We start from the raw sequence: 21139 nt of genomic DNA, 5'->3' as shown, positions 1-21139 counted from the left end.
TACCATCCGAAGGCGTAGTGCAAAGACGGCGCCTTCCGCCTCCAACATCATCAACAGCCGCAGAACTCTATGTCATTTTGTTCTTTCTGCAGCACATCGTTGATTTTACCGTGCGAGAATGGACAGTGTTCACTGACTCAAAATCTGCTCTGCAAGCTATTGAAAAAAAAAGCATACGAGGCTCATCCTCACCGCTAATAAATCATGTGTTAATGGCTTACCAGCTTGTGCACGAAGCAGGGCACAGGCTGGTTCCCCAGGGGGTTCCAGTCCATTGCGGTGTCGTGGGGAATGAACAGGCTCACAGCGCCGCGGAGGCAGCGCCCTCAACTCGGAGATGGACGAGAATTTTGCTGCTGCTGACAGGAGACCGTCGTTCCGTTGTTCCATTCTTCGACGTCTGGTCAGCTGTCGGCAGCTCAGTGAAACGCGGCGCTTCGAAGACAATGTCGCCACTGGCGCAGTCTCGCGGAAAATACCTAATTGGCTGCGTGAAATATGTGGATGCTCATTGGTCTTCGAGATTTGATGTCAGTTTTACTTTGCGCTGATTGGGCGTGAGTCATTTGATTGAGGAGCGAGGAGCCGAACGGAGGAGAAACTTTGGAAATCGAAGTCATGTCCAATCACGCGTGCCCTCTCAGACCCCGACCGTTGTGCTCGCAGACTCGCAAACGCTAGCGGGTAGCTTCGATGGTTTTGAATGCTTCCGATTTAGAGTGTGGCGAACTCCCGCAAACACAATGCCGGAAAGATGGACGTGACAGGGAATCCGTGCACCTCCAAAGGACGTAGAAATTGTTCGTGAGGAAGTCGGCACTCCTTCTTCCGATGTCCTACAGGGGAACGGTAAGACAAGTTTTGTTCCTTTTTCTTACTGAAGGAAGTAATGCAGGTTTACCGTGTGAAGTGCATTACAACATTTACAAGTGACGTTAGCGGTGTTTCATAGTGCGGTGCGTTGCCGTAATTTGTGTGTTTCGGATATGCCGCTAATTAAATTATATGTGCTGATTATACTAGTTGTCCCTCACGTCCCAGCTATATTCATTCACGGTGATCTACGAACGTTTGTGACACGTGTGCTTTGGTGCTCAAATAGCAAATCAGCATGATTGCCTATTCATAAATAGTACAGTAATTTTGGTTCAGAGTTATTCTTGATCAATAAAGTATTTTTGTTTTATTTTTTTTAGTGCTCCTGGAGCCATCGGCGACAACGACACACCTGGCTCACCTGTACATATTGAATGTGCGGACTGCGATTAGTTTGAACTGCTCGTCAGTGTTGAAACACTAAAGGTCCAGTGAAGCATGTTACAAGACATGTGTATACATGTGTATACGATTTAAACACACACGCCCACACCAAAGCTGCGTGAACTGCAAGAAAGGAGCGCAGAACACAACTCATTTTGAGCCAGAAAGATGGTGAATAGCAGGGAGTCATCTCTGCACTTTGGCTTGAAGGCGTTTAATGTGGCGAGTCCAGCGAATATCCGAGTCCATGACCAGGCCAAGGAAGCGATAGAAACGTACAGGATCAAGCTTATCGGCACCGACCCATAAATGGAAATTTGCCATAGCCTTCTGTGTCAGCGGGAGCTCGACGCACTTTTCGGGCGAAAAGACCGTCCCTAATTGCGTGAGCTTACCTTTTTATTACACGTTATCTTTTTCGTTGACAACCTATAATTAACGAGTAGGACGCGTTACGGCTTGCAACGTGATGATGTTCCGAGGTGATGTGCTTAAAAACTGGAACACGTCTTTCTCAGTTGGGTCAGTTTTACACGAACGTTTTTCTCGACCGTGTTTTTAACGGAGTCACAACGGACCCATTGGAACCTACGGAGCTCGATTTCCTTTAGGCTCTATTTTTGAAGCAAACGGATGACTCCTGTGAAACCGGCCTTGTCCGCGCACTTGTCCGTAGTGCAATGGTGCCAATAAAGCAGCCAGGACAGCGCTGTGCTCAAAAAGCACTACTAACCTTCCCCTGGATACTGTACGATTTCTGTCGTCGGAGTGAAGCCCCATCATTATACTTTCATCAAATTAGCGCAAGCAATCCGAAAGAGTGTGGACTGCCTGGATAGAACATCCCAATCATCGTCATCTCAACAGAGAAGCAGTAGTTTCAGTTGAACACGTCTGCGCGTTTGGCGATTCCCTGTTCCCAGCTTTCCGAACTATATACGTTGTAACTAGGGCACGGATTTTTAGGCATTTGCCTAGAAATGCTTATAAACGCCCAAATGCGACATTTACTGGGTTGCCTGCCTTTTTATCGATTGTATTGAATTGTAATCTTTTTTAACAATGTTAGGCGCCATAACAGCGTTTTTTTAGAGGTGTAAGTGCGAGTGCGCCTTTCAGTCTCGTGCTGAGTGCTGTATTTCACTCTTTGTTTCTGCGTGTTTGCGCCTTTTGTTCCTTTTTTGCGTTTTATTTCCTCCAGCACCATGGTTTGCTAGAAGGGGTTCATGTACACTTGATCAAAGGATGTGACTTCTCTGAACCTTTCAAGGTTTTCCAGGGCGGAGAACAAAGGATTATTCGATATAGCGTGGTCCCAGGCTGCCTCAGCATTCGTGTACCAGACGTCTTGTATGGTACTGTAGCCTTTAAACGAGCGAGTTGGAGCATTCTGAAACACAAACAAAGCCAAAGAGCGCACCAGATTAACGTGCCTATTTTTGCATGTTATTGCCTATTTTGCTATCTTTAAGGGCCTAAATGATTGCCTATTTCCATAGGTTTTAGTGCCTAATTTTCCAGGCCCTAGTTATAACTGTCACGGTAAATTGCTTATCCTGTATATAACACAGTGTGAAAACGAGAAGCCAATTTGCTGTAGAAAATTCAAGAAACAGTTAACGCAGGAGGGATAATCTGAACATCCACACTAGCCAAAGAAGAACACCAGAGCGCACTTCCTCATTCCTAAACACTTTGGAATGTAATGATTATAGACACCGAACTCAACCCGTTTTGGCGTGAAAGTGTCTGCAGCTTTGGGTAGCCAAGTCAAAACTTACGATGCAACGCAAGAAGGCCGAATTTCACGACGCTATCAATCGGGGAGTAATAAACCGATAGTAACCAACCGGCTCAATCCAGATAGCTTACACATGCCCACCCAAGTACCCGCCCAAGCAGCAAAATGTACTGAAAGTCGAGTGCAATAGGGGTGGACGGGTAGGTGGAAGGCCTTGAACAGACTGATGAAACTAAAGAACATTGATAAGACACATACCGTCCACCCCTATTGCACTCGACTTTCAGTACATTGTGCTGCTTGGGCGAGTACGTGTGATTCATTGTGCGCTATGTTAACCTGTGATTTGGGGGGAGGGGGTACGTTTATTGAAAAAAAGAAAGGGAGAAAGGTTAGTCAGGCGTAGGCCCTTTTGCTATTCCTTCAAGAAAAAAGAAAGAAAAGAAAGTAAAAGGAAAGAAAACACACACACACACACACAATAGAGGCTGGTCGACAGGCCGGTGGCACGAAGGAAACTCAAGAGGGTAGTCGTAACCGCCCCCTGGTTGTGCAGGATCGGGCCGAGCAGGGTGGCCAAAGAGACGTTAGGGTAGCCAAGTTGTCGCAAGTGGCGTTGGAGGATGAGTCTTTGAGAGAGATACCGGTTGCAGGATATTAGGTAATGCTCAATGTCGGCTTCCACATAACAAGTTGTGCAATTGGGGAAATTTGTCTGGCGCATCTTAAACAGGAGTGAGGGTGTGCGTGCAACATTCATTCGAAGACGATGGATGAGTGACTCTTCAGCTCTATTGCAACGGCAGGCAATAGTAAAGTCCTGCAGGGGGTGAATGAGACGTGCGAAATGATGACATGATGTGGAGTCCGCTCGGAACTGGCGGGTACGGACACAGCGCCACTGGCTAATGTGCAGGGAACAGGGAGAGGTCGTTAGGGGTAGAGGGGTAGCAAGGAGAGCTCTGATAGATGTTGCGTGTCTTGCCATTCTGTCTGCGGTGGTGTTACTAAGAAGGCCTACGTGTCCCGGGATCCACTGAAGCGCCACAGAATGGCCAGTAGCCGCGAGTTGTGTGAGAGCTTGCACTATGAGCGCGTGGAGAGTGCGTATTGTGCTGGGGCGAAAAGAGAGCAGCAGATCCAGTGAAGCCTTGCTGTCAGTCAGAAAAACCCACTGCGCAGCCGGCACACCGAGCAAGTGCTGTAGAGCCCACAGGATGCCGAGGAGTTCTGCTTCCATAGAGGACATTGAGTAAGGGAGGGCAAAGGCTTGCACAAAGTCACTATCAGGAATATAAAATGCGGCGCCCGAGCTGTCTGCCGTGACCGACCCGTCCGTGTATACCTGGAGATGGTTCTGATACGTGGAGTGCAGAAAGCCGAGAGCGAGTTGGAGGGCTACAGGCAGACCTCGGCGAAATCACGCATGATCACGCGATAACCCACAAAAACCGCCATCACGATCACCAAAGGGATGAGTGTGGCTGTGATTGCAATCGTCATTGAAGTGCCCTTGCGATGATCACGGCGCGTTGAAATAACATCAGGAAAACCTCTGGTCGCGATCGGGTTCACGCGGCAGTAATCTGTATATTGTGATTCCTGTATTGCGATAACGATGCCGCGCCTCTGCAGGCACTCATGGGAATTACAATGTGATTGCGATCAGGCTGTTTGCCCTGAGCGCGATTATTGCGTGATCGCACTCATCACCGCGATCATGTTGTTCTGCAAAGTATAGGGGAGCGCGCACTTGCTGGGCGCGTTCGGAACGCCGTGTGTTCAGTCTCATTCTGATTAGTTTTATATTACGGTTGATGCTCCGCTTCACTGCTGTCTACCCTCAACATGTCCCTACCCATAAAGTTCAAATATAAGAGGCGATATCTGCATAACGCTCGTCTTTAGATGCTTTCTCAACTGTGCTATCATGCTCCGACGTCTAATTTTTCGTATCTCGTCTTCGCCGATCACTGTGTTGTTGTGAACCTGTTGCCGGGTGACCAAATGCATGTTGTCACGATGCTAGAATTTTGCAATGTCGGCATGTGGTGGTGTGTGTCGTTTTCTGCTTGTCGCACTTTGCTTCGGCATGCAGACATACTGGTGACGAGAGGGCCAATGGCCACGACAGTTAGGAAATCTGTCATAATCGGTAGCCTACATTGTGCTTCTAATACCAATTATTTATTCAGCGCGCGGAAATACACAAAGGAAGAAACACCCTCACATTAACATTGAGAAACACGTGTAGGGTAGTGAGCTTTTAACGGCTGCGTCGTGGAATTTCTCCGGCTTCTTGCCCTTTTGACCCCTTCACGCTTTCCGCCACGAGGATGACTTTTTCCACTGTAGTCGGGAGAAGTGAGGGTTGTCGCGCCCATTGTATTGCACCGGCCACCGAAAAAAGGCGTTCGACGCCACCGGCAGTGGCCGGTATGCCAAAGCAGACCTCCGCTAGACGACCCAACTTATGCATGATATCGACTGGTGTCGTGTTTCCAAAAGGTACGACATCTTGCTCGTCATAGTCCTCCGCAGGATACTCGTCAAGTTCAGACGTCTGCCGAACTTCAGGCACCAGGAACGCCGTATCAAGGACACAGTGGATGCCGAGGGCTGTGGAAAGATCCACAGCGTGCCTCTGACCGTGCTCGAAATTTCCCACTGCTCTTCTCTTTCCAATCTTTCCCGTGTTACAGTGAAGACACATCATAAATGTTTTATCGCCGTCACTAGAGCTGCCGATATATTTGAAGTGGTCCCGCAGCCAATCGGGGACAGCGAAGTCACCCATGGTGTGGAGCTCGTCAACGCGATCAGACATGATTCTCCGCTGCAGGAATGGCGCAACACCTGTTGTCTGCACAACCAGTGCCCAAAGGACCCACACCCGGGCTCGAACAGCTTTTTATTGCCATTGCGATCTCTGATTTGCCTATTTTTGGCCCGAAAGCAAAATCACAAGAGGAAATTCACGCCCTCCCTGCCTTTGCTGCGTGCAAGGTGGCATGTGCCAACAGCGCAACTACATGGTGATCGCGTGAGTGCGATAATGCCTAGATATCACATGAACGGCCTTTGCCTGATATCGTGATCGCACTCATGCATTCACCCACATGCTGATCGCTGCATGCGCGATCAACTCATTTGTTCGACGTTCTGATTGCGATAAATAGTGGCGCGAGGATGAGTGCGCTCCAGTATCGCGCTCATGGTGCACAGCGATCACGCGCCATACCAGCGAGCGTGAGCGCGGATCGGCTTCAGCTTCACGCTCGCCTTTATCAGATGATCGTGATCGTGAGTTCTTTCGAGCCGAAATGCCGACCTCTGACTACAGGTGCGGGGGTGTCACGCTTGCGCTGGAAACCGGTGATTTGGCCTTTGTCGGATTTTTATCGCGAAAGCGGCGGGTGTCCCTTTTCTATTTGTGTCCCTTGGGGGGGGGGGGGGGGGGTCTGTTTATGGGAGTAGCCAACACGTGCGAGAGAGACGGAAATATAAGGGTTCGCGTACCTTGTGTGAAGTCTACCTCTGGAACGCGAGAAGCTAGGACGCCGATCGAGGTGTGTTTGGAAAGCAAGTTGGAAAGCGCTTGAGAGGTTCTAACTGGACCTTAAGGGATATCGGCTTGAACGACAATAACCAAAATTTTATAAATTTGCAAAGTTGAAATATCGACATGTTGCAAGGATGTCGTCTTGTATGAAACAAAATATGATCAGAATTGAAGGAAACAGCAATTAGAAGAAAGGGCGTCTCGAAGGAAGCCCAAAAATCCCCCGAAGTCCAGCACCGAGCGATCGAGAGGGTTACGGGAGCGCCAAAAAAAGATTAGCGGCGAAGGCAAGTTCGACTGCCGGCGCACACAGCGAGCCCTTATCCTCTATTATTCTGTTTCTTTCACTACGATCCCGCGAGCCCTTACCCTCTTGAGTAAATGAAGAAAGACTCGTATTTCTTTCACTAAAATCCCGCAAAGGAATCAGATATCGTGACGTTTTTATGTAAAGCACTACGGTTTGGACACGACTGAGCTCGCCCCAAATTCTTTTTTCCTTAGCTTGTGAAACAAGAGACATCGTCCAGATCAAGTGCAACTGAATCGTCTTGCGAGAACACAACAGCCTCGACATCGGCTGTCTCAGGTCTAATGTATTGAAAGCTAGAGAGAGGATTTGTAACAATGGGTGGTCCTTGCCAGTGGACCAAGAAAGAGTTTCAATTTCGCCGGGGCTCTACAAAATTCAATTCAATCGACTTACTCGTCGAATGTCTCCCACTACACTGTGTTCGCTGCTATGGAAGAGGAAAGCTGCGTGCTCGATCCATTGTGAACAAAATAAGAAATGAAATCGAGAATGAAGTATCGAAGTATAGAGAATAAGAACGTTTTCGATTCTTGTCCGGCCACATAGCATTCTTCCCCACCGTCGTCCGGTAGCCGGTACCTTTAACTTGCAAGCGCTACACAGAAAACTAAAGACCTTCAGGGACACGAAGAAAATCGCTTGCTTCGCTTTGTACAATGTAGCTTGAGCTAAACTAGACTCTCTTTCCGATAGTGTGAGCTAAATGTGGACGGATGCAGTGCACTTCGTTTCCCACGAACGACTCGCGGTGCAAGGGAAAATTCACTGTGGGACGTGTTTCTTTGAAATGCACGGCTGCAATTCAATTCGTTAGATCACATTAGATTGTCAACCCTCCCTGATCTGATCTGGTCTAATATGACGAGTACAGTTGAGTGACGCTTCATATACGCTGTAAGTATCCCGCATTAGTATTACGTTACCATAGTCAAGGTCTAGTGCTCCCTTCGACAGGGCACACATACAAGGTGTTTCAGTAACCATGTCAGCAATTTTAATGAAAAAGTATGCAGCGTATGCACATGGGGTGAAGGTATGTAGTCCTGCGAAGTTTGTGCCACACGGTGTGCTGGTTAGCACGCATGTCACGCTTGAATTGGGCAAGTTTTGCGAGCTGAACTCGAAAATTAGCTAAGAGAAGGTAGCGTTTTTCTTCACGAAATCGATAGCCTACGGCTGCATTACACAATCCCAACAAAAATCTGGAAATTTTTGATCAGGTTTCTACAAAAATATGGCAGCCGAAAATCCGTGACTCGCCAAGGCGCGCTTGCTGAAATTCGGACACGAAGAGGAGAGAGTGACGTGGTGCTGTATTATCATTGAAAGTGTTATCGCGTAATACGTCAAATGAGAGACTCCTACCTGATGATAGGCACATGGATAGGAAGAGAAATGTACCTGACTGCGGCGTGGCTTATTTTCTTCTTGCACACTCGGGAGGGCTCTTGGGCGAAGCGAACTGCTCCGCACCGGCAAATATCAGCGAGCGCGCCTTGGCGATCGACGGATTTTCGGCTGCCAAATTTTTGTAGAAACCTGATGGAAAACTTCCAGATTTTTGTTGGGACTGTGTATTGTCGCCATGGGCTATGGAATTCAACGAAAAAAGAAAAATGCTAGCATCACTAGTCAAATTTTCGAGTGCAATTAACAAAATTACCTGGATTAATGCGTAACATGCGTGCTGACTACACTGTAAAAAGTGGCCTTATTTTACGGACGACTTTGCAGACAAAAGTCTGCAAAATTTTGCGGCTCGTGTCTGTAATTGCCCTTTACCGCGTAAAAGCTGTTTTCGTGTTCCAAGATGGCGTCTATCGTGTGAAACGACCAGTGGGCTGACCGGCCCGCTTATTGTACCGTTGAACGAACTTCCAGGTAAGACGCGTCTGTTGTTAATTGTCGAAACAGCATGAAATGAAACCGAAACCGAAAACAATATTGCATGTGGCGTTGTATTCGCGACGCACAGGTGGCTGCTACTTGGCGGGTGGCGATGTTTCGCAGACGACGCTAGAACCTACAACGCCTACAACTTAGAAAGTGAAGTTTGGCACGGTGGCACTGCTCCTTCGAACTCAATTGCGTTGGAACGACAAATAAGTGAGTAAATCAGACAATGACTGAGTACTTTAGTGAAACGTGCATCTCCCTTTGGTCTTTGGGCACGGAACATGTGTTGCGTGCCGTTGGGAATGCCACTGTGCTTGAGTTCTCAATTTGATGTCCTTTTGTAAATAATATTCACGAGGTTTTAGAATCTGCACTCTCCATCACGAGTGTTAGCTCTTCTAGCTAAACTGTGCAAACTTATGTCTGACGCCAACTTAGATTTGTCACGGTATGTCCGTGTTGTGAACGCTGTGATATGTGATGCGAACGCTAAGTGGCGGTGAGGCACTTGCTTTGCATAATATCTTTTTAGTGGGCTTAACCCTGCAGGAATAAACAAGGAAGATAAGAAGCGCCTCATTGCAAACTGTGATTCGCGTGTGAGGTAACGCTAGTATGGTTCTTCCTTTCTTTTTTTTTTTTTTTTGCGTAGAGGGTTACGGACTCTTGTGAGTTGCTCACCACGCGTCGTACATGAACCTTGGGGCCGGTGGGGTCATGAAGCATCATACAAAGTTGACAGTACTTTATTGTCCTTCATTTTTTCTGCAGTTGGCTGACCGTAAACATAGATCTCAAAAGTGTGGACACACAAGGAAGCTCACGTTCCTCTCGCGGATGACAGCGTGGCCCTACACGAAATGTGAACAAAAGAACAGCGTCGTGTCAGTCTGTGGTGCACACTCATTCTGTATGCACTTGGTGCCTGCGTTTTCTTCTTTTTCATTGTTTTTCTAGGGCATAATATATCCATATACGTACTGTGGTACACAGCTAGCTGTTCGGTATTTTCTTTGTCTGTATTTTCAATGTATGCACAGAATCATAATAAAAGCTATTGTATGGATATGTGCTTGAGTGTTGCCTGACCTCATCCGCCTGTTCTCTCCATGGGTTCCTCCTCATGCGAACGGCAAATACCATAATGCCAGAAAATTAAGTGCAATTTATTTGGTGGTTGGGAGCTGATGTACATGATTCTAGTTGCATTGAGCTATTAACAGAAAATAGGAAAAACAATAGTGGTGGTAACATCATGAGTAATTGCAATAACGATTGTAAAGCAATTTGCATAGTCCGTGTAATATTACACGAAATGTCTGCTTTTTAAAATAGTAGGAGTGTAAACCAATTTAAAACAAACGTGTAATATAACGCAGTTTCCGTTATTTTTACAGACTAATGCTGGAAGGACTTATACTGCCTTTCTGTTATTTTACGGACGGCGTCTGGGTTATGTTTTCCTGTACTTTTTCCGTAAAATAACAGAGACATTTCTTAGAGTGTACCATAACGTGTAGCAAAAACCTAGCAGAACTAAATACCTTGGCCCCATATGCATACGGTGCATACTTTTCTATTTAAAAGTTTTGACATGGTTACTGATACATCCTGTATGCCACGACCTCGAACCTGAATGTCCTTTGTGAAACATACCAACATTAAGCTTAGAAACTCCTGCGATGAGAGATGACGTGACCCGGGGGGTATCTGATTGGGTAATATATGGTGGGATTTATGTGTCAGTAAGGTCATGTATGCAAACTAGCTTAACGTCGCCGGTATTATTCTAATAAATGTCTGTACTATCAGTGTGGTCGACATGAACTTCCGAAAATCTTTTTAGGGCCGCCCCACATTAAGTAGGGAAATGACTATAGTGCCCGCCAAACTATGGTTAAAACCAGAGGCGTTCCGATGGGGGAGGGGGCGAAAGGGGCAGCCGCCCCGGCCGCCTTCACCAGAGGCGGCGCCGTAGGGCAGGTTCCGGGAGCTATAGGTTGGACAATAAAACGAGAACCAAGAGAAATTTGAGTTCGGAACGGCACATGAGCTTCTTGTTTGTTTACTGAGCGCCTACTAGAAGATAGGGGACTTCACGTAATCGCGCCCCAAGCGGAGGCTCGCCTCGGGACGGCTCTGGTTACATCCAGGGGCCAGAACCGCAGATGACCCGCAGTGAACATACAAATTTAAAGACATACGAAAGTACCGCGTGTGTATATTTTGCTTTTCAGAAAACGTCTATTTCTCTTGTTGTCACCCTGCATATTACGAAGGTGCATTCATTCATTTGCTTGCGGCATATCGTAAGCCAATATTTGCTGACAGTGAGTAGCATTCAAAATAACTGTATAATCTTAATCTTTATTTGCATAAGCGACCCATAAGCGATCTTTAGTTAAATAATCTCCCGCGAACCCCTTGTTCACCACTTCTTCCTACTCTCCATCTGTCAACGTCTGTACGCCGCTTATAGCCGCAGTTGCTTCGCGGCGCTGACACGGAATAAAAGAAAGAGAAAATGTGCGCGCGAAGGTGGTCGCGGTACGCACCTAGACACCGGACGATACGCCATTGCAGCCAATTTGCCGTTAGCGGATGCACTTCTGTGTTATCTTGTATCCGTACTTTTTTACAACTTATTGCTTGGAAGTATAATAGCAAATATATAACTATAAGTATAACTACCGTTTCCGGTACTTGTTTGAACAGCTTGTGCCGTACTCCAGACAGCGTGCGCTGAGAGGAAAGCTAAAAGAAGAACGGCTGTGCGAGCTCATTTCAGGAATGAGGAGCCTACACTATATGGAGTTCTGTCGATACCCTGTGTCAGGGACATAAGCTGGCCTCGCTACAAAGTTGTTGAGGTCCTCAGCCGGGTGCGGACGTCCAACGTTGGGATCAGTATTATTTGCTTTGTCTATTTATACTATTCTGTCGATGCCGCGGGAAGGGCAAGAGAATAAGAATTCAACAACCGAATGCGTTGCAATTCGGGGTGGGGGGGAGGTAGTTGAGGTTTATTTAAAAAAAAACTCTTAAAGGCTTACCACCTTGTGTACGAAGCAGGGCATAGGCTGGTTCTCCAGTGGGTTCCAGCCCATGGTAGTGCCGTGGGCGATGAACAGGCCGACAGTGCAACAGAAGCAGCTCTCTCGTCTCGGAGATGGACGAGTATTGCGCTGCTGAGAGGAGACCGTCGTTTCATTCTTCGACGCCTCATGACACCCCTGTCTTCACGCCAATGGACAACTGACATTCTCCTCCCAACTACGCTGAGCAGAGTTCATTGAACGCTCGCTTTACGCATGCCACAAATCACCTCTCGTCAAGATGCTGCATCAATTCATCGAATGCGACTCGATGTGGCTTTTACAACTAAGTGGGGTACCGCTTGAGACAAGTTGACTTTCCCAGATGCTGTCACTGCGGCGCTCTAGACGATCTAGAGCACATTCTTCTTCATTGACCACACTACCAACCTTCCCCAACCGCACTCTCGGGGTCTCTTAACCACTCTCTGGACTCCCCCCCCCTCTCTCTCTCTCTCTCTCTCTCTCAAAATTGCTTGGCGCCTGGCGAAGTCCAGCCCACCAACGGTGTGCCCTTAAAGCTCTTTTGACATTTTTGGACACTATAGGACTTCGAACCTTATTGTGAAAGGGCTCATTGTTTCATTCCCAACATCACCACCAGCAATGCGGTAGAGTACCGCACCTGGCGATAAAACTCTCAATTCGTCTTAAAAATAAAGTTGTTGTTGTTTATTAAACAAAAAATGAAAGGCCAGTCAAGGGTGTCGAATCGCAATTCCGAAAAAAGGGAGAAAAACGAAAAGAAACAAATGGGAAAAAAATTAGAGGAAGAAAGAAAGGAAAGAACAATCATACACGCGATCACAGGCCGTTGATAAGGTCCGTAGTTTGGAGAAAGCGGAACAGGTTATTGTCCACTGGGTAGGTGGCGGTGATGGTGCTGGTGAATGGGCTCGCGTACGGATCTGGTGGTAGACTGAGGAACGGGACCCAGTATAGGGTAGCCAATGAGAGAGTGCCGTAGCGAAGTTGCGATATACGACGACTTAGGGCGTCACCGTGGGGGGTCACCGTGGGGGATATCAGGCACCACGCCACAGCTGGTGCAGAGGGTGCCTGATCGACCAATTTTGAATAGAAGCAGTGGTGTGCGGGCGACGTTGAGGTGGAGGAGGTGAAGGAGCGATTCTTCGTGACGAGTGCAGCGACACGCAACAAAGAAATCCACCGAGGAGTCGACTGCGTGTGACTGTCGTAGGAGGCAGCCTCAGCTCTGAATGCCCGTGCACGAGCAGCAGACCGGCGGCGGATTGGCAGACGGCAGGCACGGACAGTAAGTCGCAGGTTTACAGTGTCAGCAGTTACCACTGCGGCAGTACGTCGTGCAGCCGCATCTGCGCGGGAGTTTCGGGATGGTCCACGTGACAGGCAGGGGAAGCATTGAAAAGAAAGAACATAACCATTGGCGCAGAGCTGATTGTATGTCTGGATGATCATGCTGGGTAGATGTATTCTAGGGCTGCGAGGATGGCATACAGTTCCACCTTAGTACAGTACACGGGGTAGGGCAACGTGTAGGCTTGTTCGTGATCCGTATCTGTGATATGAAAGGCTGCCCCCGACGTGTAAGGCATTACAGAGGCGTCGGTGACGATTTGACGACAGCAGGGGTAGATAGAGTTGATATGTGCCAAGGCGAGCTGATGGGCTACAACTGGAGGGATTTCGTCTTTTCTGGGAAGGTGCGTGATGGTAGGGTGAATGAGGGGACGCTCAGAGGCCCACGTAGCTGGCGCAAAGGAAGGAGTTGATGTCGTGAGCGGGAGATGCAACGCAAGTACCGCAAGTACAGCAACGGCAGTATTAAAGGTGGATGCAGGGCAACTTACTGCAATCTGACGAAGGGAATGATAAGAGTAAGTCAGACAGCGGAAGTATACGCGCACCGTGGCTGAACCCCGTAGAATTGGAATATGATCTACGAGGACGGAGTAGGTCCCCGTTGTTCAACCCCTAGACCCCTAGGTCCGGCCCCTAGACAGACACGGAGACAGCGGACTTGAAGGTTGAGAAGCTCTCGGTCTTGGTTACGGCTGATACCACAGACGATAGGGAGGCTGTGTACCGTAGCGTGCCCAAACGAAGAGTCGTATGGACTCGGAGGAGATCGCAGCAGGAACGGCCCAACATGTACTCTCGACATGCTTGAGGACGTTAACCAGACTTGAAGCTGTGGTAACAACTATTTTCACGTGGGGAGACCATGTCAAGCCTCGGTCAACGGTAAAGCCAGGTAACGGCAGGTTGAGACAAAAAGTGAGGGGCGAACCACCAAGGGATAGTGGATACTTGTAAAATAACTTCCGTGAAAAAGCCATGGCTACAGTAATGAGACATTGTGTCCAAGGGGCCTTGCAGACGGCGTTGGATCGCATTGCGACGAAGAGCAGAGGTACAAATAGAAATATCGTCCGCATAGAGCGTAATGGTGCTGTGGCTTGGCAGCGGTGATGGGTGGGAGTCCATGATGATGTTGAATAATAGGGGGCTGAGCACGCTGCCCTGTGGGACAGCTGGTTGGACGTGGTATGAAACACTATCCCCATTCGTAGTGAGTACAAAAAGGGAACGGTTTGTGAGGAAATCACAGAGCCACGGAAGGAAGATAACTCCTGCATTGGTATCTTGGAGTGCTCGAAAAATTGCATTCCGTTGGACGCTGTCCTGAGCGTTCTTGACGTCTAGGACAACAGCGGCGGGCAGGAAGCCGTCCGCCCGAGCCTGTTACACGTCACTGAATAGAGTAAGGAGGATATCACGTGACGACAGGCCAGGGCGACACCCCATTATTGTTTCTGTGTAAAAGCCAAGTACTTTCTAGGTGCTAGCTGAGCCTGTGGAAGACCATTCGTCCCAAAGTCTTCCCCACACAGCTGGTAAGGGCTATCGGGCGGAAGGAATCCAGGTGGTGAGGTGATAGGCCAGGCTTGAGCAGGGCTTTCGCGGTTTTCCATTCCTCGAGGAATCACCCCTGCTGGTCATTAAAGAGGCGTATGAGACATAGTCGCCCCGCATGAGGAAGATGCTGAGGAAGTCCTTTGTAGAGATATGGACTGCCCGTGGGGAGGTATGCTGTAGCGATACACATACGCCAGCACCCAACTCCATGAGAGTAAAGGGCAGGTCCAGGGCTGTGTTGCTCGCTGACTGATCAGGAGCAGCTTGGGTTGATGCAGGCAAACCGGAGAGGCGGTCGGTCCACACGTTTGCTGTGACGTGCGACCAGGACCTGTCCAGGATGCATTGCGTTCGCCCACCACGCTTTCGTCTACGGAGCAATACATTGGATGCCACCCCTGCGCAAGGGAGAGATAGGGCGCTCAGCCCCCAACCCTATTCTAGTACATCGTACCACTACGGCGATGAGACGGAAATCGTCATCCGAGACGCCTGGGTAGAATTGGACACCCCGTAACGCCGTACTTCTCCCCCTTCGACATAAATCTCACGATACTTTCGCGTCCCATACACTCTAAGAAAAAAAAAGGAGTCATTTTACTCCTTTTGGGGACTAAATGCATTGCCACAAAAAATAGTCCCTTTCGGGGGTAAATGCGCGGGAGTAAATGAATGTCACAGAGTGGAGACTGCATTTCACGCGCTGTTGTAAGAGTCCCAGGTACATACCTCGTGTGGATGCATGAAAATACTTTGAAGCATACCGTCAACTGCGGTATATCGAGTGATATAAAATCTTGCGCCATACATAAAGCACAATTTACGAAGAAAGAAGCGCTAACTGTTCCTTACTCGGTGTGGCTGGAAAATTGCTACGTTTGCTCAGTTATACAGCATTATGCCATCAAATTGACCTAGGGCACATATTTACGTAGACTGTTGCATTCAGGAGACCATTCGCAAAGTTCAGTGACAATTTGCAGTCCTGGGGAGTAAATGTCGGGACTAAATGTCGGGTTAGGGGACTAAAATTGGGAGTAATTGCAGTCTAGGGGAGTAGAAGCTGCAATTACTCCCCGTTCTACTCCTTTTTTTCTTATCGTGTAGATAAATACTTTTGTAGGAGACTTCAGCAGGCTGCAATGATATAAATTCGGCAGGGTTGTGAAGACACTCGAGTTGATCCCCAGTGGCGCTCTAAGTGCAAGGGTTGAAAGAAAATGAGAAGGGTATGTTCTCATCAGTCTTGGGAAGTAACTTAGCTACAAGTATGGCGAGTTACTGAGAACGGAAGTTACTATGCAAGTAATTAATCTCCCTCAGAGAGTAACTATTAACTGCAACGAGTCACTTACTTCGGTGCCTACACTTACAGTGACTAATTACCTTTCATTAAGATGTTTCTGTCTTTACTTTCAGAAGCTATTTACACTTCATTTCAGAATCTGGTGCCGACCAGTATTCCTGGCTCGCATAACTGTCCGCAGTTCTCAAGGAAGAGGTATTTGGAAAGGAATGGAGTTCCCATCAATATTCAAAAACGACAGCTTTTCGTGAGAATGATTACTCTGTTTTCGATAAGGCATCGGTAACCGAAGAATGAGGAGCTAAAAGTGAAGCAGTCGAAGCACGGTACTTATTTATTTATTTCATCGGAGCCGTAATTCATTTACCCGCGACAACGGAAATTTCGGTTAACCTTGTTCAACAGCTATTGCTCAAGTGCACAATCCACAACATACATGTCCACCAAGCGCAGAATTTGGAATAAAATTTGTTGGACTTGTGGACTCGAGTGCTCGAAGATTCGGAAAGTAACTGTGAAGTAACTGAGTTACTTTAGCTGTCACTTAACTAGTTACAAGTTGCTCAGAGTAATATAGTATCTGTAACTCGTTACCATTCACACAAACTTTTCCCAAAACTATTTCTTGTTCCCGTAATAGTCGCTTACTATGTTTGGCTCGCACTACATCAGACGCCCTTTCGTACAAAGATCTGGCGGTTTATATGATGGTCATCGATCGGTCCAACCCCAGCATCAATCGGTGCATCATAGCAGCGAAGCGATCCAAAGCGATGTTTATGTTTTGCTTACCGGGGCCTTTCGCTCCTCCTTCAACAAGACGTCCGAGCCTGAAGATGACAGCCCTTTCGTACTCTTGCACGATCTGAAAAAGAAAATCGCAGGTGGAAGGTGGAAGCCGAACAAGTCAAGCGGTCCGAAATCGCAATTTATGTTTTGGGGCCCTGCCTTTTCTTGGCAGGGCACCATAGATTTATCGAAGCTGCAGCTGTGGCACGGCATTGAGGAATTGACGACAATCCAATGGCGTGCCAGCTCTTAAGGAGCTTACGCTTCGACGTCGAGTACGGATTGTTTCACAACGGACATTCCGTTATAGAATGGAAACAGTAGCAAAAATGCCCGAAGCTACCTCGTCAACAAGCTTACGGAAAAGTCGTCGAATTGATTTCTACTCTAACTATTTTCGTCCCATACTACTTCTTCCTCGCGACAAGTGTGGGTCTGATATCCCAATGCACATAGTCCGGAAGCCTCAGGACTGCATTACAACGGCGACTACCAGGCGACTACTCCGTGCTATCTCCTTCCCTTACAAATGGCAACGATATTTTTATTGCTAAACTTTCTCGTGTACTAAAACGTAAGGCTTTGTGAGCTCCTTAAGAAGGGAAACCACGTATGCCGTGTACTGCTTTGCCTGTTTGCTGTAGTCGATCGAAGCGAGAACTGCTTCATAATGAATGCAGTAATTACACAGATAAGCAGATAGAGCAGTCCTTCCAATTAAAGTATCGAGAGACCCACTGGTTTTGACATTCCATTGTAAGTTGGTGCGCATGACCGGAAATATCATTCATCAGAGTCTCCCTCATAGTTAAACCGTGTGTTACTGCGTGAGGCATCATGGCGAATGTCCACTGGTCGAAGGGCATTGCGCGCTCCGCGATTGCTTGACAAAGTTCCGAAATAGCTGACAGCTCACTCTTTTGGAGCCAGCAGAAGGCGGGCACCTGCAAGTAGAGTCGCAACGTCGCGTCTCGCCGATGTTGTCCACAACGCATTATGTTGAAAGAGCAAGTACGTTCAAGGATTTGTTTGTGCGTTATAGTAACTTGCCCGTGTTGTACTGTTTCCCGATACATCTTCCAACGAACAGTCTAGCACAGGAGTGCCGAAGTGCTGACCTGCGGGCCGCATACGGCGCGCCATGCGGGCCATCGCAACTGAAGTGGTCCGAGGTTGCTATGGCTTGTGGTTTCGTTTTTTCCCGTGTTTAAAAACTGGTTTCAGAAGCCGCGCGCACCACAGAGCGCTCCCCATAATTCGGCGCCCCCCGCGCGACGATTGCAATGCACTCTGAAAGGTGTGCCGTGAAACAGCTGAAATATCTTCCTCTTGTGTGACGTGGCACAAGGATGGTCTCCAAGCACCAACCTCGAGGGCGCTGGAATCGTCGCGCGCAGTTGCCAGATTGTGGGCAGCGATCTGCGGTCCGCCCGGCATCTGAAACCAACTTTTAAACCCGGGAAAAAAACGAAACCACGAGCCGTAGCGACCTCGAACCACTTCAGTTGCGACTTTTTCGACATGTACTACAACTTCCTCATTGACATCTGAGAGCTAAAACCGATAATTAAAAAGTTACAAAATTAATTACTGCTAATTAATTGACAAGGGACGATGAAAAAATATTTTTGGATAGACCACACAACTGCCAAGCACGTACAGTTGGTTCCATTTGTGTAGAGTACTCCATTTTTTCGTTAGCCCCTGGCCCTTTTTTGGTGGGACACCCTGTATATACGGATAAATCATATCAGGTGGTACACTCTTAAAAATGAACTTCACCACATAGCACGCTCCTAGCCAACCATCATCCCGAATGACAACGTTCTCGCCCCTGATTTGTTGAAAACGGGAGGAGGAGCCTATTTTGTGCCGTGCATAATGGCACAAAATAGGCTCTTCCTCCCGTTTTCAACAAATCAGGGGCGAGAACGTTGTCATTCGGGATGATGGTTGGCTAGAAGCGTGCTATGTGGTGAAGTTCATTTCTAAGAGTGTACCAGCAGCCACAGGCAAAAGGGTATACTATGCAACAAGAGTGCTTGCGAACGCCTTTCAGCGCGAACATTTTTATTTGCATTTCGTAACTCTTAACAGACAAGAGAAAATGTAGAAATGATGTCTATGAGGTCTAGTGCGGATAGTTAGGTGCGTCGCATTCACAATGGTTCAAGAAGTGTGTGAAACCCACAAAAACATAGGCCAGCAGAGATGCGATTTACGTGCATATGCACAATCTGTTTTCATAACTGAAGAAGCAGCCTCGACAGCACTCACGGGTCGGGTTGTGCTCGCATCGTACGGAGAAGTCTGTGTGAGTCGCCGAGCACATCGACGGGTATAGATGGGTAGAAATCCAGCGAACCGGTAGAATGTAGGAAGGGAGTTGCCTTAGGACAGAAGCCGACAGAGGCGGCTTCTGTCCTGAGGCAACTCCCTTCCTACATCGACGGGTAGAACGTTAAGTTCCCGAGCATATTGCCAAATGGTCGCACTATAGTGTGTTTCACGCATCATGTCATTTGGACTTCATACAAAAACGATTTCATTGCGAGCGATGTCCATGGCCAGTTTGACGAAGTTTGACATCGATTTTTCATTGCTGTCGAGAAGATGTGGGGTTGACTTGCCAGATTTCGAAGCTCAATTCAAGGAATTGAAGTTACTTGAAATAAAATTAAGAAAAATGACTACTGAAGATGACATATTTCACTGTTGCACAAAAGAAATTGAACCTCTATTTTTCTGCTTAACCAAATGTGTACCAAGTCCAGACGACATGGGTCGTGAAAAACTTTTTCAAGTGACGAGGGCGGCCTTGCTTTCATGGAGGGGGCGGTCGCCCCACCCCCGCCCCCTATTTAATCCGCCCCTGCTCTCATGTGGGCTTTGCTCGCTTCCAGAAGTAGACTGTGTATGTGTTTTGCAGGCTCGATGTCGGTTTGGTTGCTCTTCAACGAACGCAACCTTATGTACACATTGTCAATATCTGTCAACCTTTTGGGTGCATACGTTGCGTCAAATAAATGTGCATTTCGCCCATCAAAGACCTTGTCAAAAATGTGTCTTAGTTGTTTTGGAATAACGGGCGTCAGGCACGAAATCCAGTAGAAGTCCATGGTAGCCAGGACGGGCCGAAAAGCGAGCGAAACGGAGAGGCTCCTGAGTGGCTGACTGCTATGCATCATGACGCATTTTCATTGGTCGTATGCCCACGTTGCGCGAACTATCTCAAACAATGGGCTCCATGGGGAGCCGGTTGTCTCCTGGTTAAACTACCCAGCACCTTCTGAAAAAAACACACACACACACACACAAAAGAAAAACACGTGAACCTGGGTACATGTACACGAGCGGCTGCACTGTGACGCCAACATGAGGAACGGAGTCACAGGGGTTCAAGACCCAGTTAAAGGGGTGTTAAAGCGCAGAAATTGCTGTTTTGCTGAATGCAAGATGCCGCTACCTTAACACCAAATCAGAATGAACGGATTTCATCCGTCGCGTCGTTCGTGACTTACGAGCGAAAGAGTTTAAGCTTTCCCTCTCTCTCCTTATTCACAATGCGGAGAAGCTTCTGATTGGTTTCCTCAAACGACCCTCGTGTCCCTCGTTAAATTGCTGCGATATGTCTACACCATCATGTTACCAAGTGTCCCGTATACCTTACAGTGCTGAGACTCCTGTCCGCATTCGGGACCTTCGTCAGAAGGAGAGATAGAGGAAACGCGTAAATTTCCTTCGCTCATAGATCGCGAATCCCGTTCCTTCTGCGTTTGTGTTGAGGTAACGGCACCTTGTATTCGGCAAAGACGAATTTTTGCACTTCAGTGGCCCTTTAAGGGCTACAGTGGTCCATCTTTAGGAGATTCGGAAAATTGTAATGAGCAAGTTGCAGGTAAATGTAAGGCACGTTATTGTTGCTCCTATTAATGATGAAATGGCGGAACGTGTTAAAATTACAACAAAATAATATCTGGTTTACTTCGTACTAAAAGTCAACATCGCATAAAGACACGGTACGCAAAGAGAGAGAGCGAGACCACCCATCGTGCGATTCCACTAATTTTCCAAAGAAGCCTCTAACCTACAGTAGGAAAGAAATAGCCGGAGCTCTTTGGCTGCACGTATAGCATATGTCTGTAACTCAAACATCGCCATGCCAGTACTGGACAGCTGTTTCGGCCTTCTTGGGCCTCATCAGCAGTACGCAGGCAGGCAACGTTTGAGTGGATGGCGTCAGAAGGTCACGTAACACATGATTCCTCCCGTCAGG

General features: G+C 47.8%; 1 protein-coding gene across 1 annotated transcript in view; it reads right to left on the bottom strand.

Moving 5' to 3' along the window:
• The window catches only part of LOC135368078 (band 7 protein AGAP004871-like), a 537443-nt gene that overhangs the window by 118440 nt on the left and 397864 nt on the right, over positions 1-21139 (bottom strand). The window contains exon 4 of the mRNA XM_064601154.1: positions 16867-16939. Coding sequence (XP_064457224.1) covers positions 16867-16939 — 73 coding nt within the window. The remainder of the gene's footprint in view (positions 1-16866; positions 16940-21139) is intronic.

This window comes from Ornithodoros turicata, chromosome 9 (assembly GCF_037126465.1).
Source record: "Ornithodoros turicata isolate Travis chromosome 9, ASM3712646v1, whole genome shotgun sequence".
In the NCBI taxonomy this organism is placed as follows: domain Eukaryota; kingdom Metazoa; phylum Arthropoda; class Arachnida; order Ixodida; family Argasidae; genus Ornithodoros; species Ornithodoros turicata.
This window is presented reverse-complemented; position numbering and strand designations above follow the sequence as displayed.